This window comes from Equus quagga, chromosome 15 (genome assembly GCF_021613505.1).
Source record: "Equus quagga isolate Etosha38 chromosome 15, UCLA_HA_Equagga_1.0, whole genome shotgun sequence".
Taxonomy (NCBI): domain Eukaryota; kingdom Metazoa; phylum Chordata; class Mammalia; order Perissodactyla; family Equidae; genus Equus; species Equus quagga.
The window spans coordinates 23,577,257-23,603,752 of NC_060281.1; the positions used below are offsets into that span (position 1 = coordinate 23,577,257).

At 41.6% G+C, this 26,496-nt stretch overlaps 1 protein-coding gene across 14 annotated transcripts; it reads right to left on the minus strand.

The window, feature by feature from the left end:
• Positions 1–1,652: 1,652 nt before the first annotated feature.
• LOC124227451 (adenylate cyclase type 10-like) lies at positions 1,653–24,711 on the minus strand. Of its 14 annotated transcripts, none has more exons than XM_046641481.1 (23): positions 24,633–24,711; positions 24,344–24,529; positions 23,832–23,887; positions 22,941–23,094; positions 22,589–22,778; positions 21,420–21,506; positions 19,958–20,229; positions 19,288–19,424; positions 18,481–18,609; positions 15,977–16,246; positions 14,818–15,147; positions 12,588–12,651; positions 11,163–11,382; positions 10,673–10,798; positions 7,921–8,093; positions 7,107–7,263; positions 4,927–5,131; positions 4,742–4,838; positions 4,154–4,272; positions 3,774–3,891; positions 3,133–3,331; positions 2,409–2,622; positions 1,653–1,877 (listed from the first exon to the last, which is right to left on the minus strand). In XM_046641481.1, exons 3-23 carry the CDS (start codon positions 23,884–23,886, stop codon positions 1,810–1,812), a joined length of 3,384 nt encoding a protein of 1,127 aa, XP_046497437.1. In that variant the 5' UTR covers position 23,887; positions 24,344–24,529; positions 24,633–24,711; the 3' UTR covers positions 1,653–1,809. The 14 variants fall into 14 exon arrangements, 12 of the variants coding, with proteins under 12 accessions (XP_046497437.1, XP_046497433.1, XP_046497432.1 ...); XM_046641477.1 differs by having other exon boundaries at positions 19,288–19,409; positions 24,340–24,529; positions 24,633–24,705; XM_046641476.1 differs by having other exon boundaries at positions 4,932–5,131; positions 7,928–8,093; positions 24,340–24,529; positions 24,633–24,705.
• Positions 24,712–26,496: the final 1,785 nt, after the last annotated feature.

The window sequence follows — 26,496 nt, forward strand, 5'->3', positions numbered from 1 at the left end:
TGAACCTTAAAAGGGTGAATTTTATCTCAATATTAAAAACTGCCAAAAGGAAAATAATCACCAAAAAAAAAAAAAAAAAGGAAGGAGCAACACAGTAAGTCTACTTAGTACCATTTACGGCAAAGAAGGATGCAGTAAATACATACTACTGCTTGCATGTGCATAGAATATTGCAACAATACACAAGGAAGTGGTAACAGATCAGCTCTGGGGAGGGGAACTGGTTGCTGGAGGACAAGAATGGGAAAGACTCTCACTGTTATACACTTTTTCTCCTTTTGAATTTTATACCACATAAATGTATTACCTATTTTTAAATATAAAAATTAAATTGATAATAACAGCTGACATTTATTGAGTGCTTACTGTGTGCCAGGTACTGTTCTAAGTGCTTTATATTTATTTAATCTTCACAATGACATTCTTTTGTTCTATTTCTATCCTCATTTACAGAAAAGGAAATTGAAGCATAAATAAGATAAATTACATGCCCAAAAGAACACAGCTAGTAAGCAGCAGAGTTGGAATTTGAGCCCAGGTTGTCTGGCTCCAGAGTCCTTGCTCCTGACCACTACTCTATATTTAAAGGAGGGGTGGAGGAAGAGCTCAGGGTAGGTGGGTGAGAAGGAGAAAGGAAGGAGGGGGTATGAGATGGAGGAATGGAAGGGGTGAAGCGGGGAGTAGAGGGAGAGGAGGAAGGGTAACGAGAGGAGGGAGAAGCGGGGGAGGAGGGAATGTACAGACTAGACGGGATGATTCAGAGGGCAAATACAGCCTCCTTTTCCCAAACGTCTCCCTGCCCGGCCTTCCAGTGTTGAAGCATCCTGGGTACAGGATAGCCTACTAGAGGCTGGGTCCCATGAAAGCCTGTGCAGCCTGGTGGTAAAGACCATAAACTCTGGAATCAAATTTAAGTTAGAATCCCAGCTCCACAATTTTGTGGCTGTGTTTCTTGAGGTAAAACCTTTCTAAGCTTCAGTTTCTTCATCTCTAATACAGGATAACTTTGTACTTGTGTCACAGAGTTAATATAAGGATTTAAAGACTGCATTTTAAGCACTTAGTGCCTGGCACAGAGGAAGTGAACACTAAATGGTGGCTATCATAACATTAGCTAACTGACTACGAATGCCAGATAACTGAGTTGTAAAGTGTAAAATCCATGGGAAGATTATGCTCTGTGGAAGGAAGACTATCAAACAAATAAAGGCCAAAGATGGCAGCTCCAAAAAGGGAGAACAAAAAGAAGAGAGCTGGAGTCATATACTCTCTGGCACTTAGACACATGGAAATTCATGTGGGAATTCATGTGGGAATGCCCAAATCACACAGTGCAAAGGAGAAACAATTCCCACAGCCCTCTGTAGCTCTCAAAAGACACTCTGACTTCTTCGGAGCCCATTACCACACCTGTGCCCAAAGAGGGCCTCACCAAAGCACTTGCACTGCGGCCTGCCTTAAGTATCGACAACCTCGTCATTAGGGCTGAGTTTCCGTCTGCTGATGGATCCCACCTTACTTAAGATGGGATCCATTCACCTCAAAGCTTCCCGGGCCTCTGGTCCACCTCTGGTTCTCATTTCTCCACAGTCGTGCTAATGACTTGGGAGTTAAGAAAGATCTAAGTCTCACGCTTCAGAAACACAGGCTTTTATTTTGACAAAGATATAGACAGTGGTGACTGTAAAAGGCTAGCATATTTAATATGTACACTATACAGTATCTTAAAAAGGAGAACTTGGGGCATTTTCTTTGTCTTCTATACAATAAGAGAATCATGATCCCTTCAGATGATTTTTTGTTGTTGTTTTAACATATACATTCTTGAATTTCTTCTTCATCCTTATTCTCCTTGACATCAGCCACTCTGTCAAATCCTGAACGCAGGAACGTAAAGAATATCACAAACACAAAGAATTACAAATTACAAATTTAACTCATGGCCCTGAAAAAGGAGATTTGCTGAGCCCTGAGGCAAGGAGCTATATTCTTTCCTCTGTTTTTCTTGCCCACATCCTAACATTTACCTTCACAGACATTACATTGTGATATCTAGGGCCTTCTTTCTCCTTTAGTGACCATCCAGCCACTCCAAGGGAACAATCTTATTGTTGAAGCTGGGACCAAGGAGGAACTTTCTACACCTAAGGATTATAGATACTGAAACAAAGAGCTGGGAAAAGGCTGTTATGCTGTTTAACAATATAAGGGATCCTTGTCTGTCTAGGCTGGATCTAGCACTAGTGAGAGGATGATAATTACCTCTGGAGCAAGGACTAACTCCATATACCTGTGTGTCCTTACTTTGAAGGGTTGCACCTCCCTACTTTGGAGGTGCAGCCTTCAACTGCTTGTGAGTAAGATTCTGAGACTGTTCTCAGACAAGGGTTCCAGGAAAGACTGCTTACTCTGTATTCCTAAATTTCCTTCAAAGGAGATGTCTTCCTCCGGGAAGTCTCCCTCTATCCAAATCCTGGTGAAGCAGGTGTCAAAAGGTCCTATGATGTTGGTCATGGACATGGATTCTCTCTTTCCATATCTCATTACAGAGGCTTTAAGCTCAGAGACCCACTGGTGATAGACAGGGCAGGTCACACATCGAGAGAAGAACTCCTTAAAGTACTGAAAGGAAAGGAGGGTCCATTACCCCAGGGGTTAGTACTCTCTTCCCTCCGCTCCACTCCACCAGAACTTACAGCAGTCCCCACTCAGCATACTCACTCAGGGCTGGGGGAACAGGGAGGAGCTACTGATGGCAAAGGGGCTCAGAAAGTTGGTTTGAGATACAGAGGAACTGGAATGTCTTAGACTCAGAAGACAGGGCTGTAGGGAGATGTGTCAAATTACAGACTGAGCCAGAGTGGGTCCATTGAGAAGGACTAAATGTCAACGTTTTAATGGTATTAGGTAGAAAGCTAAGGAATCCAGTCCTGACCTACATCCAAGAATATCTGGGAGGGCACAGGAGGTAGGTGGAAAGACTTTCTAGGTGGAGAGAAAAGGGTTCAAGGAGTAAAAAGAGACAGAGGCAGCAAGGAGAAGAGTAAGGGAGAGACACAGGTGGCAGAAAGAGTGCCACGGGGCCAAAGTGTAACTTAGGCATTAGCTGAAGGACAGTGGAGAAGCAGGCACCTTAAGGGTGTGGCTATGAGTCTCTGGGGGAATACGCATGAAGAGACCCTCTGGCATTTTCTGTAACATGAGCACGTGGCACTCCAGGAATCGAACAAAGCCGTGTGAACCAAACAGTGAGGCATTGGTTCTTTTCACCAACTGGCGAGCCTTGGAGAAGTGGTGCTCAAATAGGTTCCACTGCGAGCCCTGGGCAAACCTGGAGGGAAAGAATCGCAGCTCTCAGCTCTGTCCCCTGCTTACCAACCATGGCTTTTCACAGAACCATCATTTCTTCATGGTTCTAAGACCTCCTGGACAGTCAGAATTGTGATGCTGGAAAGTAGCCAAGGCTACTAACTCACATGCAAGGAGACTTAAAAGGAGACCAATGATCTTCAGCCTTGCCGTGGGTCACCCAGCATTTCAATACAACCCTAAACTGACCCTCAACATACAGGCCCGAACCTGTTACAGGACAAGAAGAACCCTTCCGATAAGATGGGGGGAATGGGAGGTGAACGGTCTTTGGAGGTGGGTTAGAGATGTGGAATAGTCCTGCCTGGAGGGGTAAAAGGCGATTGCTTAAATGACTTCATGGTGTCCTTAAATTTCTACCCTTGCCCACAGTTCCTGAGTAAGATTCTGGTACCCCATATTACCACATGGCCAGAGAGGAGTGGACCCCCAGCATGACATTGCTCTGCGAGGTTAGAACGCAGCTGTGCTCATAGTGTTGAATGAAACGCAGACACTCCCCAAAAGGACGACACAGCAATCCTGTGGACAAAGAGGGTAACCAGGCTAGCATGAGTTGTCCATGTAGGAACTGGTACAGAAGGTGTGTGGTACAGGGGAGGAGACAACACCTGAGAGGCAGACACCCCTGAATCACAACATGGTTCCTAGACTTTAAGGCCGGGGGCTAGAAGCAGAGACCATGCCCGAGGGACAGTTTCATGATCGCCTGTGTTCCAAATCTGGGGCCCCACCTGAAGTCTGAATACCTCAGGAGTGCAGCAGAGTCCTGCGCAGGATTTACCTTTTCCATAGAGCAGCAGATCTAAGCAAGCAGAATAGAAGCAGGCCAGGCCAAGGACATCATGACCCTGGGAAATGAGCGCCCACTGACTCTCCAGCACATGGACACACAGATCAAATCTGCCAAGAGACAGAGCTACTGGGACCAGCGAGGGAGTAGGAAGGATGGTGCAGGAGAGGGGGGGATCTTACGCCATCAAAGCAGCCTAACAGCCCCTAGATCTCCTCTCCACAGCTCTATAGAGAGCATCTGGGCCTGGGTTCAGACTTATCTCTTAGGAAACGAAGTGGGAAAATGCCTCTGAGACAGTTTCCAGGGTCTTGAGCTACTGAAAGTCCCTACCTCTCTAGAGAAAAATGAAAAAAAGAAAACAAAACAAAACAGGAATATGTAGCAGCTCAGACACTGTATTTCCACTCCTGACCTCCCCTCCACACTTAAGACAATGCTTCCTGGCGTGACTAGAGAAGAGACAGCTCTGCCTGTGGAAATGGAACAGCATCTCCCTCACCACTCCAAATTTCTCCGGGAAATCATACCCTCCCCTCTTAGGCAACAAATAAAAATGAAAGAAAATGATCTTAATACTTCTTCTTCAGAAATGCAGATCTGAAGAGAACTGAGAGAACCAGATTCTCTAGAGCTGGTTTCTTGAGGTGTCTGCATATCTCATGAGCTTGAAAACCTAAGGAGGTTAAAGAGTATTGTGTGAGGTCTAGCTGTGAACCTGGCCTCTCTAAAAGCCCTGGCCCCACAGCCCCGAGTGCCATTACCCAACTTGATGGAGAAGTCAAGATGGCCAAGGCAGAGCTTGGTGTAGGCCAAGGCCTGCATGAGCTGGGCTGTGGCCAACAACCCCTCCCTGGAGAACCAACACAGGCTGCTTTTCTGAATGGCCATCTGCTCACAGTGCAGCCACTTCTCTCTGTCACCCATGTTCTGGGAGAACTGGGAGAGGGCCACGTAGGCAGAGACAACCTGCGGGGCAAAAACACGGGGCAGAATATTCCAACTGTACATTCACGCCACATTTCCACCGTGTCCCCTCCTGCCTAAGTGCCCACTCTGGTACCTTGCTGCTCACTCAGTCAGGACTCCTGGTGTCCTTACCGCTCGTCTCCTCTCTGGCTATGAAAACATGCCCCTTCTCGCCCCGGCACTTCTAATTTGACCATTCTCACTGCCTGTTCTTTAAACAAACCACTTTCTCCACCTGCTGCTCTTCTTTTTCTCCAACCCAAGACTTTCCCCTTCAAAACATTTACCAAATCTCTTCTGTGTTTTCTCTAAGGCCTCTGATTCTTGCTCCTTAGAAAAGTGCTGCCTAGATCTCTCTTATAACCATGTGCACCTTTGACATAGTTGATGACTTTCTTCTTGAAACTCTGCCTTCACCAGGTGACTAGGACACACCACATCTCTTGGATTTCCTCCTGTCTCTCTGGCAACTTCTCAGTTTCTTTTCCTGGTTTCTCCTATGACCCTGACCTCTTAACACTGGAGCTGTTAACTCAGTCCTTGGACCTTTTCTCATCCCCTTGGTGATCTCACCAGTTTCATGGCTTTAAATGCCACTTATACACTGATGACTCCCACATTCTATTTCCAGCCCATACCTCTCCTGTGGACCCCATACTGTACATTCAACTGCCTACTCAACATTTCCAGCTGGATGTCTAATAGGTATTTTAAATCAAACATGTCCAAAACCTGGCTCCCAATCTTTCTCCAAACCTGTTCCTTCTGCAGACTTCTGCAAGCTGATTAAGAGCATCTCTATCCCTCTAGAAGTCCAGGTTGCAAATCTTGGGATTATCCTTAGCTCTCTTCTTTCTCTCACATCCCACAACTCATCCATGAGTGAATCCTACTGGCTCTCTTTTGACAGAAGACACTCCTCCCCACTTCGTCTGCCACCACAGTCCAAGCCAACCATCTCTTGCCTGTATTATGGCAATAGCCTCCTAACTGGTCTCCCTGCTTCCTCTCTTGCCCCTTTCAGTTTATTCTCAATACAGCAGCCAGAATGATCTTATTAAAATAGAAGTAGACCCGGTTACTCTTCTTCTCAGCACCCACCAATGACTTCCCATCTTTTTTAGAATAAAAGTCAAAACCCCTACCATGGCCTAGAGGCCTGCACTATCTGCCAGCCACACCTCCCTAGACTCTCTGACTCCTCTCTCCTCCCCTCCAGCCACACTGGCCTCCTCACTGTTCCTCAAACACAGAGGGCATGCTTTGTGCATTCACTGTGCCCTCTGCCTGAACACTTCTCCCAGATAGCCATGAGGCTTACTTTTTTGCCTCCTTCAGATACTTGCCCAAATGTCACCTGCTCAGTGAAGCTTTCCCTGACCCCCCTTGTTTAAACCTGTACCTCCCAGCCCCCAGAACCCCATGTCCCCTGCCTCCGCTTCATTTTTCTCCATTGCATTAATCATCACCTAACAGACTAGATAGTTCACTTATCTATTATCTGCTTCCCTGGAACCAAATCAGTGCCTGACACATAATAGGTGTTCATCAAGTATTTGCTGAACAAATGGATAAAAGAGAGAGAGAGAGATGGACAGTACAATTAGGAAGACACATTTCCCTTCCTTCTTTTTTCCTAAGTCAGCAATTCTAATCCTTTTTTAGATTATGGACTTCTTTGAGAATCTGATGAAAGCAATGACCCCTTCCCTACCTCCCATTAGCGCCCAAATGCTCTTTTGACCATGCACACAAAATGCTAGATTCAGTTCAAGGAGTGCTCAGTTAGCCTCACACCTGGAAACCCATTTATAAACCTCAAATTAAGAAACTCTGTTCACACACACGATCAGTGGTGTCCCTTAAATCTGGTTTATTTTGGAACCATGCTAAAACCAGGAACTAGGCAGGGTCTCTCTCCCTCGCATTCTACATTTCCGAGTGAGGCCCAGAGGTAAAGCCAGGACTTGCTTACCTGGGCTTCATTTGCAAACTCCTCAGCTGAATTCTTCTGCATAAGAGTGGCCAGGCAGGCAAACCTGCGGCTGCTGGCTGTGGCCTCCAGGTTATAGAGCTGCCAGAGCAGGGAGAGGCAGTGTACCTGCTGCTGCAGGATGGCCAACTTTTTCTTACTGTCGTGAAGCACAGGGTGGTTAGCATACCCTTATTCTTCACCAGTACCCAACTGCCCCTCCCCACAGGAAATCCAAGTCTACTCATCATGGGGCCATCTACAGACTTGCCAACTCAGAAATGTTCCTGGAATCCCACTACTTCTAACCCCACAGGCCTTTTTAATTCATCCCTCTTGACCAGGAAACGTTCAAGAGGTTTTTTAAAAAGATTCATTCTTTGAATTGCTATTTTGGTTGAATGAATTTCCCACAAATTATTACAGCTCAAAAACTAGGTAGCAATTTAATATTTTATATATATAAATAATATATAATTATTAAATAATATATATAAATATATATCTCAGAGAAATAATATTAAATTGCTACCTAGATACATATACATATACACACATACATATGTGTGTGTTTATACACATTGTGTCTTTATTTGAAAGAGACAGGGTAACATCACACTCCAGAAACAAAAGAAGTCCTCTGCTACATTCTCCTACGTTTAACTGGCTGGGAGAGTAAGGTGGAAGAACTAGAACTATCTGTTATTTGCTTGAAAAGAGGAGTCTTAGGTCAATATAGGCAAAACTCCAGGCTGGGTCCTAATTTAGTTCTCTATGGCCCTAAAGTAGACCAGGGCAACTTAGCCAGGCTTCTCACTTCTCACTAGGGTTGTTTGGAGGTTGGTTCAGGGACCAGGAATGCCAATATTTTTCCAGGAATGTTTGGAAAAGGACACCAAACCAGGTACAAGGAAAATTCCTTTTCAGCAGTCGAAGGGCTTGCCTAGCCAATTTTTTGGCCAAGGTGATCTGTCCCATGTTGAAACAGACCTGGAGATGGGAAAATGAGAAACAGTAATGTAAATGTGGGAAGAGTACTATGGACAAGGTTCTAGATATAGCACACCAGCTCTTTTATTTTGGGAGGTGTTCTTGGGGCCACTGAGGTGCTAGAGTGGGCTGAGGTGGAGCAGAGCCTGGCAACACTAACAAGCACCAGTAGGGCCTGAGCAAGTAAGGGAGTGAGAAAATAGGATTACAGAGAAAGTACCCTCCTTTGTCATTTCCCATGCATTTGTCAGCGAGCAGTAGAAGAAGGCTGTGATTTAGAAAGTGATGCTGCTAGAGTGAGATGGGATTGTCATTTGGGCAGAGATTCAGATACTTCAGATGGAACAGAAAGCATCTGGAATGTTACCAAATTCCGTATCTCTCTTCCTAAATAGGTTGCACCACCATAGTGCATGCGGGAGTAGGAGCTGGGGAACTACCTTGAAGTTATCATACCTTCACATTCTAAGGCTAAACCCTCCAAGAAAGTAATAAAGTCTATGGTGATTCCAGAACAATCTTGGGAAGACTGCACAATAACTTCTTACAAAAGGAAAGAAATAATTATTTAACTTTGCTCCAAAGACCTCTTGGTTGAAAGACAAATAACACAACACTGTGGACAACTCAAATATTTTCTTTGGCATTCAAAGGCATTATACACATTAGGTTGCAGCTCTAACAAAACATTCCCCATGATATTAGAGAATCATTATTTATAAGTTGATAATTACCCCAACACATTTTGTTCTGTTGGATTTAATAGTAATAAGGCTGGGAGAAGTTGCTGAGCTGTCCTGAGTTACTGATACAGAATAAATAAGTTATATGCCTTTGAAATGGAATGTCATGGCATGCTTTCCCCAGAGTTTCTATTTGTTATACAAATCTCATTCCCTGAGGAAATTTGTTATAAATGATATAGAATGATCTACAAGGTATATTATTATTATTATTTTAAAAAGCAAGATGTAGAATGGAGTATAGAGAGCTCCTGTTTGTGTATAAAAAAGGAAGGGGGAGACTATACACATTTATGTATGCTGAGCTCCTCTAGTAGAATATAGAAAGATACATAACTCTGGGGAGGGGACACAATGGCTGAGTGATGGGTGGTGTGGGGGAGACTTTCAACTGTATGTTCCTTCTTTCCCCCTAGCTTTATTGAGATATATTTGATACATAGCACTGTTTAAGTTTTAGGTATACAACATAATGATTCAACGTGTATATATTGCAAAAGGATCACAATAAGTTTAGTTAATATCCGTCACCACACATAGTTACAGGGGTTTTTTGTTGAGATGAGAACTTTTAAGATCTACTCTCTTAGCATCTTTCAAATACACAATACAGTATTTTTAACTATGGTCACCATGCTGTACATTACATCTCCAGGACTTATTTATCTTATAAATGGAAGTTTGTACCTTTTGACCACCTTCACCCATTTTGCCCACCCCCCACCCTCCTGAAATTAGTTTATATATACTCCAATGAGCAAAGGACATGAATAGGCAATTCACAGAAAAATAAATGATCAACAAACATATGAAAATAATGTACCTTATTAATTAAGAAATACACATTAAAATACAATGTAACTTTCATTTATGGATTAACAAGTTTAAAAATGACTGATAATATCTGACGGTAAGAATGTGAAGAAATGGAAAAACTTGAATTGATAGAATATTTTTGGTGGACAATCTGGCAATATATTTATTAAGTGTGAAATCATTCATATCTTCTGTCTTAGCATTTCCACCTCTGGAAATTTCTCTGACAGAAATACTCTGACAAGGAAAGAAAGAGATACTTACAAGAATATTCATTGTAGCAATATTATAATAACCAAAAATTAGAGACAACCTACGTGCACATGAAGAAGGGAATGATTAAGTGAACTTTGATATATGCATACAATGGAGTACTTGGCAGCTGTAACTGTGACTGGAAGTACATCAATATGCAAATATGTTCAATCTGTACTATTAAGAATAAGGAGCTGGCCCGGTGGCGCAGCGGTTAAGTTTTCACGTTCTGCTTCTCGGCGGCCCGGGGTTCACCGGTTTGGATCCCGGGTTACGGACATGGCACCATTTGGCACACCATGCTGTGGTAGGCATCCCACATATAAAGTAGAGGAAGATTGGCACGGATGTTAGCTCAGGGCCAGGCTTCCTCAGCAAAAAAGAGAAGGACTGGCAGTAGTTAGCTCAGGGCTAATCTTCCTCAAAAAAAAAAATAAATAAATAAAAATAAAAGTCAGCTGCAGAAGAAAGAGAACATAGACTAAGATTCTATTTTAAGAATAAGAGAAAACAATAATGCTATGACTATGTGTGTATGGCTAGTGAAATCTGCACCAAATTATTAACTCTGTTGGAGTGGCATGGGATTAGCTGGTGCTCTTTCACTTTCTACTATTGTATAGTATTATGTTTTGAATTTGATAACCTTTTATCACATTATCACACCTATAATCTCACACAAAAAATGAAGAGATTTTAAAAGAAATAATAGGGTAACCCTCAAGGAGCAATAACTCAAATTTCAAGGTCACCGCCTGTCCTCACCTCTGACCGAAGAGAGCAGAAAGCGGCCTCCTCAAACTGACAGATCTTCACCTTGTGCTTTTTCAAAAATGAGAATGCTGAGTGTTGTCCCAGAAGACTGCTTGCCTTCCTCAGATAAAAGAAGGCCTCCAAACAAGACGAGGGGCGGAGAAACGGGATTAGGATTTGGGTGATGCTAGGGGTGCGATAAGGGCAAAGTCTGGAGTAAGCTTGTGATGAGGGTCAGGATCTGAATGTGAATCAGGGTTGGATCTGAAGTTAGAAACGGGGAGCCGGACTGCGCGTGGGAGGCAGGGGCAGGGCCAGCAGTGGGCGGCGCTCTTACACTACCACACTCCCGTTTCATGTTTTCTCCTACACCCCTTCCAGCTCCTTTCCCTCTCCTACTTTCCTCCACTTTTCACTCCAGGTTACTTGATAGTAAGAAATCCCAACCAAATTCCCCAAGTAAAAGGGGTCCACTCAGGGGCAGAGGGCAGAGCTTGCTCACCATGTAATTGTCTGACAGGTCCAAGGAGGCAGCGGCAGCCTCCAGCAGGTAATAAAATGCACAAGTGGTTTCTCCGATGATCAGGCAGTGCTGGGTGAGGGGTGACAGCACCAATTTCAGGATTTCCTCACAGTGACAGGGCTTCGTGGTCAATACATCCTTCTCGGGGCTGCCCTGAGCCAGCTTCCTGTTTACTTGATCCAGGAACTCTTCCTCAGTTCTTTGTGGAGAGAAGATGAAGAACTGAGCGTGGCTACAAAGTAGCCACTCTTGTCAGGTCTCAAAGCCACTTTTTCCAGGAAGCTTTCCTTTATAATTCATTAATTCTATGTCTATCCTTCTCCTCCATCACTCCGTAAGTTTTTGAAAGTCAGGGACCTGATCTATAATGGCAAAGCCCTATTAGGGATTTTAAAAACCTAAAGAATCCAAGTACGTCACAAACTAAATAGGGAAACAACCACACCTGAAGAGTAAACTAACAATGAGTTGAATAAAAACATAAAAATGATACAAAGCAGTAAGTAATAATACATTTATCTATTAGCATATTTGAACTTTGTCACAGCACATCCGAATATTACTTTACACAAATACCACCATCTTATCCTAACCCTGTCATTCAGGCAGGCAAAAATTACCTTTTACAGATGAGGAAATTGAGGCTCAGAGATGCTTAAGTGACTTATCTATGACCTCACAGCTACTGAGTAGAACCAGAAATAGAGCTCACCTCTCTGACTACTAGACCAGTGCACTGTCCACAGGCAACATGAATTCAAGAGGTCAGATCTCTGTGAGATAGACCGACTGAAAAAAGTGGAACTTGAGGAGGGCTTTGAAGGATGATAAACATTCTGATAAGTGGAAGGATGTGGAGGCCACTTAGTATTTATAAAATGGAGAATTGTATGAGCAAAGACACACAGGTGATTGTGGAGGTGATTCATGTCAAATACAGATTTTTCTTTGAAAAGTGTAGGAAATCACGCTGGATAAATGAGATAGGAATCTGTAGCGTGGCTGGTAGACTCAAGGTAGGGACATTTAAAATTGATGGGATGGGCATTAGAAAGCCAGGAAGTACATGGTTAGGAAATGTAAATTCACTTTAATATCTTCTGGGGTCAAAAATAATTGAGAAGGCAAATTTATAGCTGAAAAGATCTGCTATGTGTACAATGCATTTGACAGCTACTAAATAAAGTTTTTCTTAACCACTAAGAAATAATTTCCCTACAAAGAATAAAAAATTGCCTTTCCAAATCTCTGTTAACCTGAATTTTGGGCTGAGTATAAGAGTCACTACTCTTGGGTGGTCAGATGGCTTCCTGGTCTGCAGGTGAGGTGAATGCACCAGTTTAATGGTCATCTGTGTCTCACTTTCTGGCCCCCTCCATGCCCACTCTCAGCATCTCCATCTACCTGCAGTGTTCACTTGTGAAGACCTCCTGACTTCTGGATGGTTTTGTCTGGAACTGAAAACTATCTGTAGGTAGAAAAATATGATTATCTTTAATTATCTATGTTTGTATTAACTAAGGACATTTTAAATTCCTGATTACCTTTCTTCTGCAGCTTAGTTTATGACCTAATTGCCTCCCCCATTAAAAAATGACAAGTTTAGGTTAATATCAGCCTACACACAAAATTAGGATGGTAGATTGCAAATTCCTTAATGGCAACTTTTTGTGATTCAAATAGTGACTCCTTTCCTTCTCAAACCACCCAAACCAGTTTCTAATTCTCTTCACTAAAGAAATGAATAAAGAAAGTGTTCATTTGGTTTGATGGCTACTTCTAACAGTAGAAATCCCTGAATACATTTGGATCAGGTTTATGACAGATGAGAGTGAACCACAGAGCCTAAATCCTAGTGAAGAAAATCGTGAGGGCACAAGATGCCACAGTGCACTAGAGTGACAGTGGCCAGCAGAGGTTTTCAGCTTTACCTAGTTGGCCTTGAATAGCCTTTATCCTCCAGATAAGACTCTCCTCTGCAGCTGCCTTCTTACAGATCAAAAAGCAAAGATTGGGAATGATGTGGAGATGGTACCTCTTAGGGCTCAAAAGCATGGTGGTGGGAGTGAAGAGGAGTCTAAGAGAACTGTTATAGGGAGGATTTGTGTTAAGTAAAAGGACTGGCTCTCTGATTCGTTAATGATCAAAAAAGGTAAGGTAAAGTAAGGCTAAGCTACTAAGGAAAGTGGAGTTTGGCAGCATTACTGCAATGTACAGTTCCCAGGGGCATCACATCACAGCCGGAGTGAACAGCAGCCTCCAGATTTGTGCAGTTCTGCGTGGCCATGCACTGAGGCCTTGGGTCTGGAAGCCTCCTCAGGGGTTCAGCTGTGTGAGGACGGTCTTGAGCCTCTCGTGTATATTGACCACACTGTCTAATCTAAAGCTGACAGTGATCTCTCAAAAGCAAAAGGCCACATAGGAAATATGAATGATAGCGTAATTTCTTCACAATACCAGACCAGGACATTCACTGTTATTTTTCTCTTCACCTTCCAAAAGTACAAAAGCTCAAATGCCTATAGAGTGCATCAGTCAATGACCAATTTCTCCAAGTCACTGGTCCACCTTCACAGGGTTATCAGAATGTTACACCTAGAGATGGTATTGGGATCACAGATCAATTCCTTCACTTTAGTCCTTTACTATCAACAATTCACTATCTCTCCAGTATCCCTCTCCCCGACCCAACACCAACTTCTCTCCTATCAAAGTAGAAAATGAGAAGATTTGGTTGGGTCTTGACAGCTGTCTTCAAATATGAAAGAAGGCACAACGAAAAATGGGTGAAGTCACAAGAAAGTAGATTTCACCTTGATGAAAGAAGATTTCTAACAGCTCTTGACAATGAAATGGACTATCTTGCAAGGTAAGCTAACGGAAGATGTTAAAACAAAGAGGGTGAACTCTTACCTGGGATGTGGTAGAAGGGATACAGGCTTCGGGTAACATCTGTCCACTATTCCAAGCTTCTTCAAGTAGCTAACTCCTACTTATCCGTCAAGTCTCACTTCTGGCATTATCTCCTTCAAGGGAGTCCTCTCCTACTCACTCCTCAGGCTGGACTAATGCCCCTTCTGTAGATACCCCAAACCCTATGCATGCTATTTTCATTGCCTTTATCATGCCATATTGGGATTCTCTATTTATATGTCTGTATCACACCAAAAACCTGTTAATTTCAGGTACCAAAGCTTATTCATTTTTGTATGCTTAACTCCTAGTTGCAACATCTGATACACAGAAAAGCTCCATATATATGTACTGAGCTGAATAATTATAATAATAATTAAAAAATAACTCAAATGAATTGAGCACTAACCATGTACCTGGCACTATTCAAAGCACATTATACATTTTAACTCATTAATCTTTACAACTCTATAAAGTTGGTATTATTTTCCTCAATTAATTGAGGTTAAGTAACTTGACCAAGATTGCCAACCAAAGCAAGTATGATCTCTAAAGTTCCTTTTAACTCTGAGATTGCATTTTTTTCATTTCTGATACTTTAGGCTTCCCACTTATTTTTCTCCCTTAATCTGATTTCACCTTTGGATGAAGAGCTCCAAGTATATGAAGAAAGAGAAGTGAAGTGCTGCCCACATGTCCTCCCTCTGCCCCCTGGGTTTACCTTGGGGAGAAGGCAGCTGCAATTTCTCTGTGATCACTTGTGTTAGTACTGAGCCAGTATCTTTGTAACTACAGAACCGGGAGGTCCCACTGGAGCTTTTAGTAGGACAGATGGCAAAACGGTGGAAGGAGACAAAGTCCCCCCCATGACAGCTCCCACAGCGGCAGGCCAAATCTTGGAGAAAGCAGGCACATTCAAGGTGCAGGGCTATCTGTTGTGCTTTGGGCCACAGCTCCCAAGCAGCTTCCCTTAATAGAGGCACTCCAAATTCTAGCAACTCAGTCTGAGGTAGGGAGAGTTCCTTTTGTAGCCTGAGGGGAAAGCCAGGATCTGAAACATAGGAAAATCTAGGTGAAAGTCTCCCTTAAAGTTTTTTTATGCTACCATGTAGCAAACTCCCAAGCATATGCTGCTAGTTTTTAAGAAAATTTTATTTATTTACAAATTCCATTTGGTATTACTGCCTCCTTGGTATAAAGAATTTTACACCAATCAGAGTGATATTGACCACATCTAGCACAAAGTACAACAGGGAAGAAATGATCAGTGGTATAGAAGTACACTGAATAGATTTCTTAGTTGTTCCTCCTAATTGAACTTTTTACTACAAATTGTTATAAATGTCAAATCATCAGAAATGCTCTGTTCAAAAATAAGGCCCAAACACATTTCAAAATCAAAGAGAAATTATTTGTGCATTACATGTGTTTTGGGTAGTCTATGCCACAATTTTATTCTTTCATGTGGAGAATTTGAGATTGCAAGCTATTTAATGTATATCTTGCTTTGCTCATGTATGTTTCAATACCACATGTATTTATCTTCCTTGTGATTTTCTAAAAATAGGAAGTTTATCCTTTTTTGCTTATTATTTATACCCAGAAGCCAATAAAAGATTATGGCAATATTTTTGAACCAAAAATCAAAACACAAATATTTAACACATGGGGTTAACAAGGAACTAGAATTCTTGAAATTAAGACAATTCTGAAAAATATAGGCTATTCATTCACTATAACCATGACTCCTTCATGATTAAAATAATAATTTTTCCCCATTTTTTAGCCATAGGCTTTAAGAGACTGGCCCTTGATATACAGCTACTCCCACCCAAGGCTCTCTGCTCAGGCCTGAAAACAAAGGAGGAGCTCTTCCTTACCTGACTTTTCCTTCTCTTTGGTTTGTTTAATAATCTCAATAGAGGAAGGCTCTAAAATTGGCTCAGCAGGAAGCTCCTGGCTCTGGGTGAACCAACGGAGCACGTGCATATCCACAAGAGCCCTCAGCACCTGAAGCAGCTTATTTTCATCCCAGCCAGGCAGGAGGTGCTGCAGCAGATCTACGTGGATGGAGTGACCAATGACTGCAGCACACTTAACCAGCAACTGTTCCTCTGGGCTTAACTGATCCAGTTGGTTTACTGCTATTTCTGCAAAAAAAAAAAAAAAAAAATCAGCAATGAACAAGCTTTCTACAAACATAGGATACATTGTGTTGATAATCTGTTCATTTAAAGAAAAAAAAAAAAAAGGCTTGCTTTTTGTCCATCCCTTTTCCACTCAGCCAAACCTCTTAAACTCCATGCCCTCATTTGTCTTCATTCTCCATTCATGGTTCAACCAACAACAATCAGGTTTTCACCATACCACTGAAACTGTTCTCCCCATGGTCACCAAAACCTTTTGTTGCTAGACCCAAAGCCATGCTCTGAATCACTCAGCTATACTAACAATCCTTCCCATCTTCATGACTACTAAGTACCCAGACCCTTTTCTTCTTACTTTTAGCTAAACACGGAGGCCAGGCTTCCTGGTCCCAAATCTCTAATAATTGTAAAGATCTTAATTAATTCCACTTTTTAGTAAATCTCTCCATATTCTGACCCATTCATTAAAGCAGTCAATATTGAACTAGTAAGTCACCAAGCCCAAAATCCCGGAGTAATTCTAAACCTTTTCCTTTCCCTCACAACCAACTGGTTGCCTACTCATCCTCCTTCTAAATGTTCTTGAATATGTTTCCTCCTAAGCAATTCTAGTATAAGCAGTCATTTTCACCTGATCACTATAATACCTTGTTTTGAATATCTCTAATTTCCTCTCATTCTTATCTCAATAACATATTAACTAGTGGTAGAATTATATATCTAAAGTACAAATATAGTCATGTCAGTCCCCTTCTTAAATACTTTTATAACTTACATGGCCTTTCACAGTCTAGCTTTGGCCTCTTCCTTTAGACCAAGGATTGCTGACTGAGCTATTCATTTTAGCTTTATGAGTGAACAAATTCTTTTTGCCTTCCCTGATGATAGTGCTGACCTTGGGTTAACTTTCTGTTTCCCAGGATCCTGATAAAATAAGAATGTCAGCCAAATTACCAGGTAACATTGTTTATGCTAAGAATGATCCCTAATTAGAATTTGAATTCGGACTAGGAAAACTTGAATGAACTATAAATACCTGGTGGTGAGCCACAGCTTTGGGCTTCCTTGGGTGTAGTAATGCTTGTAACAGTTTACCTCCCTTGCAGGGCTTGGAAACTATGTCTATGGGGTTGTTATAAGAGATACCAGTTGCTAGTTGGGAGATGGGGCTTCTAAGTACCATCATGGTATCATTCCATCACATCTAAGCCATTCCTTTAGCCTCCAGAGAATAGTAGTGAAAACTGCTGGTTACCAGCTGCTGTTCTGCTGGCATGCTGTGTTTCCTAACCCATACGCTTCTAAGTCAGTAAAGCCAATGCCAAGTGCGGCCTATCATAGTTATAGGAGTGTCAACTGTCTAGATAAACCTAAAACCTCCAGAGTGAAAAGCTTACAATAGCTAACATTCATGGAATATTTATTATGTACCAATTTAATCCTCAACTAACTCCAGAGAGGTAAGGACCATCATTATCCTCATTTGAGTGATGAAAGATTAAGGCTTAGATAAGTTTACGTAAGGTTTCAGAGCCATTAAGTGGAGGAGCCAATGGTACCCAGATTTTTCTGACTGCGGGGAGCTGACTCTTAACTACCAAAGTGTTCTGTACTGTTATTTCATATGCATGTCTCATATTCTCAACAAGACCACACTTGATTTGAAGGTGTGCTTATTCATCATCATATCCCTCAAGAGGGCTTTCATATAGTACCCTGCCCACCAAACACGTGAATAGAACATTAAAAAAAGAATTCCTGATCTCTAAAAAGAAAAATATCCCCTACCTAATTATGCCTACCCAATTCTGATGGTTTCTTTATTCTCTCTCCCTTTAGCCATTATAAACTTACTTTGTACTCTTTTTATTAAACTCCTGTCTCTTCTCTAGCATCATGGATTTTCTTAAATCTCAGCAACATTATCTCCCTTCCTTACTGTCTCCTTCAGCACAGGAATATGTACAAAGGGAAACTCTGGACAAAATTTTTATTAAATAATTAGAACACTTTTCCAGGTCCTCAGTCAGCCTCAAAGAGAACATTACTCAAGTAGCATTACAAGTCTCTAAAGGGCTCTTTGGGAGGTACCAGAACTTATTTCTGGAAGGCAGATTTCTTTCTTAGAAGAAAATGAAGCTAGCATGATAATGAGAGATCTATACTCAATCACCCAGCAAATTACTAAGTGTAATGACATCTGTAATTAATTCACTTGAGGTCTTTAAGGGACCTGCCTTTTAACAATGGTGGGAGAAGCACTGTATCCAAGTTCACATCATCCTTGACTGTGCAGACATAAAGTTCCTGGTCTTCTTCAAAGGTGGCAGGAGAAATACTGTACATTGTGGATTTCATAGCAGTGGCTGTAGAAAAAGAACATTTTGAATCAGGAAAATGCTATGTTCAGTGACTTTAGTTTTAAAGGCACAAAAATACAAGAATTTAGTCAAGAAACTAAAAGGATGAAGATGAATGGAACATCTCATGTTTAAAGTGGTTTACCCCACCCACCCTGCCTGTTCTCTAATTTTCTCTTAGAAACTAACAACATTTTCTGTACTATATGGTATCCAACATGCTCACTCTTCCTGTTTACCTTCCAATAGCCCTTGCTTCTATTACATCACAGCTCTAGGATACCTTTCTGGATTTATACATACTTCTACGTTTTTCCTCCTTTCCCACCCACCTCCCTTCTCCCACCCCTCAACCAGATCCTCAGGTCATCCTCATCAGTAATATGGAATTCTTTTGTTGGACTCTCATGTTTATAAATCCTATTTTCCTATCCTTACCTCCTGGGCTGCTCAGAAAGGAACTATGGTAGACTGATTGACTCAATTTAAGTTATATGAGGCAGGTATTTAGGTTTTCACTATAGTTGTGTATTATTTGTATAGTATGCTTAGCCAGGAAGGCCTCATCGTGCCTATAATGTCAGCAGGGAATAGGCATGTGCCTCATAAGGGCCAAGTGATGCCATGCTGAAGAATGAACCTCAGCAGCTGGACCAGGGTAAAACCCTGGGAAGCTAAGCTTACCTGAGAGGCTCTCCCACTTGCTGTTCTCCTCCTCTTCCTTTTGTAGGTCACGAAACAGCAATATGTCCTTAGAGAGAAGGTCCTGGCAAAGGACCTCACAGTAGAGGGGGTTTCCAAAGCACCTGTGGAGAAGGTAGCTGTAGAGAGGTAAGTAGGGGACTACCAAGTAAAGAAGTCGACTTGAAGAGAGCCAAGCATAAGAGTATTTCATACTGAGGAATATTTTTTCTTTTTGCTAAAAGTCAGTTCTTGCTGATACATACTAACAGAGGGAAGCAGGAGAAGAGAAATGTAAAAAAACATATTTTCTGATTGGCTTTGAAATGTTATTTTGGCAGTAACTTTCCTTTCTTAACCATTTTGCTTCTACTGATGTTAAAAGGAACTAACATCCCCTTGTTAAAGGGCCTGGCAGAAACTGGCCTGACCACATATAACTGATTCATTAAGTCCTAACTGTCCTGTGAAAACTTGGGTGGATAGCCCAGTGACGTAGCCCCTTTCTGGTTTATGAGGAGACTGTCTACCCTTAAACCTAGTCTTGGGCCTCACCATGGTTACTAACGCCATTCTCTCCCCCAACTCGGTAAGTGAGACCTGAGCCTTCTCACTTATATTATGGCACTGGCTCCGCCCTTAATGAAGCACCCAGCTAGTCCTAGCCACTCACATCTGCAGCTCTTGGGGGATGCTCACCACACCCAGTTCCCAACATGCCATTCTCAACAGTGAGGTCGCTGCCAACTTCGAAATGGGCACAAGGATAGCCTGAGGGCTCTGCAGGAAGTGCTGGGCCCAGCCACACAGGGTGAAGGGAAGGGTCAATGTCATCACCATGATGATGGGCACACTGGAGAGCAACGTTCCCCAAAACTCCCAGGAAGCTGCATCCATATACTGGGCCTCATCAATGAGGAAAATCAGTGGTGTTTCCCTCACTGCCTGGAAATAACAGCAAAGAAAGAATGACAACCTCTGATTAGAAATGAAGTCACCTGATTTTCAAGTCTACCATGAATTTCCCATCATCAACTTAAATAAAATGTCAACATGGGCTGGGGTTTTCGGAGTAAAATGTTTCCTAAGTCCAAGTAATATTCTACTTTATAAATACAAAATATGGCCTGTATATCTAATTCCTAAAGAAATATACCAAGTTTCTTTGGACAAGAAAATACTCTAATGAAAAATGAAATAAGCCTCAACATGTTCTCCAGATCAAACTTGAAGCTTTCAAATATTTCATTTGGGCAAAGGCTTCAAAGTGTGTGGGAATTCACAATACTTTAAACCAGTGATTTCAAAACCAGGCTGCACATCAGAATCACCTGGCAGTACTTGCTGAAACCACCAAGTACCAGGACCCACTCATGTAGACTTTAAAAATATGTGTTCACTTTTATCCACATTCCACAGTCCTATTCTACTTCCACTGCTGCAGGTAACCATTCTAATGTATTTATCATTTAACCTTTTGTTTGTATTGTGTTCTTATAAAACATGCATCATTGTTTTATCAAGTAAATTGTTTTTATGTAAATGCTACCGTATTACAGATCTCATTATTCCTCTCTCTTTATATTCAGGACTAACTTCTGCATTATACTTCATAGTGTTCATCCATGAGTTCATGCCAGCACTTCCTTAGCCTCCACAAACAAACACTGCAGTGAACACACTCCCTGGGATATATATCCAGGAGTGGAACTGCTGGGTCTAGAGGATGCGTGTTATTAAAATTTGACTACTTATTTCTAGATTGCTTTCCAGAATGGCTATATCAGTTTCTGCTCACACAGATTTTTGATTCCATAATCCTGGGAGGGGGCCTGAGTATCTGTATCCTTAATAAATAGTAGGTAAAATAGCTATCTACCTGCAGTTAGAAACCACTGTTTTAAATTACGTTACTAAAATTTCATTAAGAAACAGGATCAGTAAAGGGCAAAGGCTTTTTCTTGTATGTGGTGTTGTAGGATGGATTCAAGGTTAAAGATAGATACAAACAATGAAGATATCAACAACAGGCAGGCCAAGAAATACCTAAGTCAAGGTGTGATGTTGACAGCTTAAAAACAGCATAAAGCATCTCCACATACTAAGAGTAAATGGTATGTAGCAAAAGTACCCACCTTCTGAAGCACTTGAAAAAAACATGCTTTAACTTTCTTTTGTCTGGCCAGGTCATCCATGTGTGAAACTTCGAAGGATAAGGGAAACTGACCAGGAAAATTATTCATGTATTAGCATTCAAAACAACAGCCTAATAAAAATACATAGGTTCTCCAGAGGAAATAGCAAGTGATTCTATTTCGAGTGAGAATGGGTTTCTATAGGACTGGGCACAAGGTTACAAATGCCAATCCAACATCAATATATAGTTCACAGGGGAGACTGAAAGTCCACTGACCATTAGAGATAGCTCCTTTCCATATTAGACTCTGGCAAACCCTTACAGGGTCATGACCAAGGAGTAAAGTAACAGGTCAGGCTTGGTACTGTCACTTAGGACAGCTGCGGTAGCCTAGTTATGCCACGTACACCAGGATGAATGTGTGCTTGAGACTCATCAGAAAGAACTGCAATGGACATCTCCTAACATTGTTTCCTGTACTAGGGTGAGGCACATGAGCTACCATGGTCCTGAGAGCCAAAGTGAGGTTATTCCTCAACCACTTTGGCAAAGGCCAGAGCCCAGGGGAAGGCATGTCTTAAAACAGGGCTATGCTGAGGGATTGGACAAATTTTCCATTTCTCTATTTTCCATTAAATGCAATGCCTGGCAGGCTGGGTAGATTAGGAGAAGTGATGGAGGATGAATAAATGGAATTGTGGACCAGAGAATCTCAGCCTGCTCGCTATTGGGTACCATATAAATCCTAAACCACTGGAAGCTTTTGAGATAGATTCAGGCAGTGCTGGATAGATTCAGCACTTTCACTTTTACAATGCAATCTCTTATATACTATCTCCTCTAAAATTCATGCTAAAACCATATAAAGTACTATAATTGTCATTTCACAGGTGAAAAAATTGATGCTCAGAGAGGCTAAGTGATTTGTGCCAGGACATATGACTAGAAAGTGTAAAAGTCAGTCCTAGAATCCACTCTCCTCAAAAAGGAGAAAGCCTGGGTTTTGGTGCCAAAGGGATTTCAAATTTCAGCTCTGTCATTGCTAACTATATGTTCTTAGACTATCTATATGGCCTAAGTGTATTAGATTAGAAGATGATTCAAGGTCCAACTATCTGCCAAAAACACCATCAGTAATCCAATTAAAAAACCCACTACCTTCATTACCTTCACAAAGAAGAGGTCATTAAACAGGCAATGAAGTGGTTCCTGCACCATCCCCTGGAGCTGTTTGCGTAGGCACTCTTGCCGGTTATAGGCTGGGCATGTATCAATCTCGAAGAAGATGGCCATGAGGGTCTGGACGGCATAGAAGCACTGTGTGGAATCTGCTTCCTTCAGCTTCAATGGCAACACCCTGGTGAATGTTACTATAGTCACTGGGAGTCCCCTGATGCACAGAGGGTCACTCACTCCACTAGCCAAAGGATACCGAATCTAATGATACAAGAATCTCACCAATAAGGTAAAGGAGCCCCAAGAGAAGTAGACTCCTAAGTCAGAAAGCAAGAGTCTTTACCTGTACCCTTCCTTCTGGGCCAGGAAGTTTATTTCAGCTAACAGCTGACTTTTTCCATAGCCTTTTCCACCTTCATACAGAACTGCTTGTCCTTTCTTCTGGTGCAAACATCTCTGCTGGGCCATTTGGAAGGCTTCCAGTTCTTTCTCCCGGTCTGTAGAGAGACAAGGAGCACCTAATACTCCTGTGTTTTTTAGTAGACACTATTTATTTGAATTAATTTGCAAAGGTAAGTCTCAGAATGGCTTTTTCACCCAGATCCTTAGCAGAATCCCATTCTTCGATGAGATTCTCTTTCCAGAAAATCAACTCTGGACTATACAGAGATGTATACTGGGCTTGGGGCTTACTCCACAGCCTAGGTAATACCATTCAGAACAATTAGGTACCACATGGACCTGGGGGCTACTGTATCTTCTTAGCTTTTTGTAAAAATTTTCATAATAACAATTTAGTCTTCAAAGTCTGTCACTGCTATGTAAAGATAATGGACTAATAGATACAGATAAATATAAAGATAGGGAATATATAGTGTGGGTGGCAACAGTCTTGAGGCCATTTTCACTACGTAAGGATGAGGAATTTCCCTCTAAAGATGATCCACAAGAAGCTGGTCAAATTTCAATAGCTGAACTCTGACTTACAAAGATTCTTACTAAATGGTGGTACTTCTCAGGAAAAGTGATAGGACTCTACTTGAAATTTGAACATTCAACATGGAAAAGCAATGGCAAGTCCTCTTCAAAACTAATATAAATTCACTAAGAAGGCTGCTCTCTGTTTTTTAATAGAAGCTTAGAAGCATTTAGTCTTCCATTTTGGTTTTTTTAAAATCAAATTTAACCATCTACAGCTGAAAAAATATGATTTAAGGTAGAAAAGAAAACTCACCTAACAAAAGGTGATTTTTATTTCTCTCTCTGGCCAAATGTCTCTTCCCAAACATTCTGGGAAAAAAGACAAAGGGAAATGTGTCTATTAAAAATAGATTAGCATAGATAGATAATATATATCCAAATAGAGGAAAAGTTGTCCTCATAAAGCAAGTACTTTCAGATAACTGAAGAGATACAGAGTTCTGTATAAAAGAGTTTTAAAAAAGCTAAAATTTTGGGGGAGGTTGGAGAGGAGAAGTACTTTTGATTGTTCCAGGCCCAGGGAAGTAAATAAATTGTGAAGTGCACAAAGAAAAAGAATATCTAGATTAGTGACTGATTGCTATTCTCTTCCTGTTTGATAGCAAGAAGTTTACTAAAGAACTAGCTGAGAGCTAAAGATCTCAGACACTAAACCCTCCTCTTACTACATGTTTCTAATTTCATACAACCAAACACTGATTATTCCTACGCCCTGATGCTGTAAAAGAAATGGGGATGAATTATCACACAATGACACTCACATACATCTTCTATGGCCCAGGTATTCATACATCTTCCCTGGGTTGGAGATGTTTTTCATCATTTTCTCTGGGAGTTTCTTGAAGTTGTAAGCAGGTAGCATGGATCTTAGATATGTTACCTCATCACAGGACACCAAACCTGGATAAGCAGTTATCATTCTGGCCACTAGGCTGACTTTTGGGCCAATAACTGTGTCAGGGAGACAGAAACAAAAGGATGGAAAATTTTTGGACCACTTCTTCCACCTTCACCCACTAAGTCACAGAGTTAACAGTTCAATGTCCTATTCTACCTGTATATTCATGTCTTGCTACTGCCCCAACCATGCCACAGAATACTGGTCCATTGGTGATACTGATGGAAACAAGCCTGGGGATCAGAAAAGCAACAGTGGGTAAATACACAGTCAGAAGTCTCCAAGTCGGGCACCAGATCTGCCACTCCTTAGATCCAAAAGTCTAGTTTTTTTTTAAGATTTTATTTTTTCCTTTTTCTCCCCAAAGCCCCCCGGTACGTAGTTGTATATTCTTCGTTGTGGGTCCTTCTAGTTGTGGCATGTGGGACGCTGCCTCAGCGTGGTTTGATGAGCAGTGCCATGTCCTCGCCCAGGATTCGAACCAAGGAAACACTGGGCCGCCTGCAGCGGAGCGCGCGAACTTAACCACTCGGCCACGGGGCCAGCCCCCCAAAAGTCTAGTTTTAGAGCTCAGAAAGGAAAAGGCCAGAGGCTACTGTCAATCTACATCACATGATGGGTACAAAGTACTGAATATTAGGGAGACAAGCAAAAGTGAAAAAATGATCCCCTTACTCCAGGACTTTTAGTTGGGGAGTTATTATTAGTAAAAAAGATTAAAAATACCCTGTATCTGTCAGATACTTTATATATGCTTGTTGAAGTACTATCAAATTGATTACCTCATCTGATTGTTTGAAGGATAATGAACAGCAAACGTGAGGTATGTAGGGCAAATATTTTTACCCCATTTGACAAAAGAAACCGCAGGAATTAATTAAATTTCCCAGAGTTATACAGCAAAAATCATTACTAGAGTCAGAATGAGAATCCAGGCCTCCTGACTCCTAGACCAACGTTATTTCCACTATACCATGCTGCCTCACATAAAACTCAAAAATGAAAAGTAGATCAACAGATGTTGATACAGGGTTAACAGACCAAATAATGCTAGAATGTCAGAGTAAAGGAATAATCAGAATATCAGGCTGACGGAAGGCTTCCTGAAGCAAATTAGTCTTTGGATAATTTTTTTTAAATGAGTAACATTTTTTTCATTCATTCATGAATGCGTACATTCATTCATTTAGCAAGACTGGGAAGTATGTACAGCACTAGTACCGCACTAGATGTTTAAAATACCATTCCCTGAAGAAGTTCAGTCTGAGGAGGAAGGTGGTAGAGTTTGAAGAAGGTGAAGAGACATATTTATACGTCAGCAAAACAAATACTACATATTAGAGATCAGTATAGCAAATTAACAGAGCAAACAGAAGGGATGCACTCACTCATACTGGAGAGTACAAAGAATATTCATAAAGGAGAGGACATTTGATTGGATCTTGAAAGTTGAAGTACTGCCAAAGTGCGGAAACAGCATTCTGTCCAGTGGGAAAAGGCGTAGACTTTGAGAAGCCTGGTGTGTGTGTGCAAAACTAATTAGTTCAAGATGGCTAGCGCATAGGTGTTTGGAGTAGGGAGAGGTGAAAGGAGAAATGACCCTACCTAGGCCAGGGATGGAAAAGTACTGGGAACGTGAATTATTTAAAGAGAGGGCATATACTGCTCCAGGTGAGGCAAAGGCTCAAAGGTGGGAATGAACAATTCATACATAACAGAGAATAAGCAGATTTACTTGACTGACGTGAAAATTTCATGTGACAGATAACAAGATGTGGTTGGAGAAAGAGGGTGTGATAAGGCATAATTAGTTTCAAGTTAATTCTACAAATAAACAATTTTCAGTTTTTCACAGAAAGCATGAAAAGTGACAATAATTCTAACATTACTGTCTCCTGGGCATCAAAATTCTCCTGCCTTCCTTTAAGGACAGGATTGAGGACTCTTACCATTCATTCAATGGGCCCATTGCCCAGGATGAATAAGAGATAACCAAGACAGAACCAGGCAGTTGGTTCTG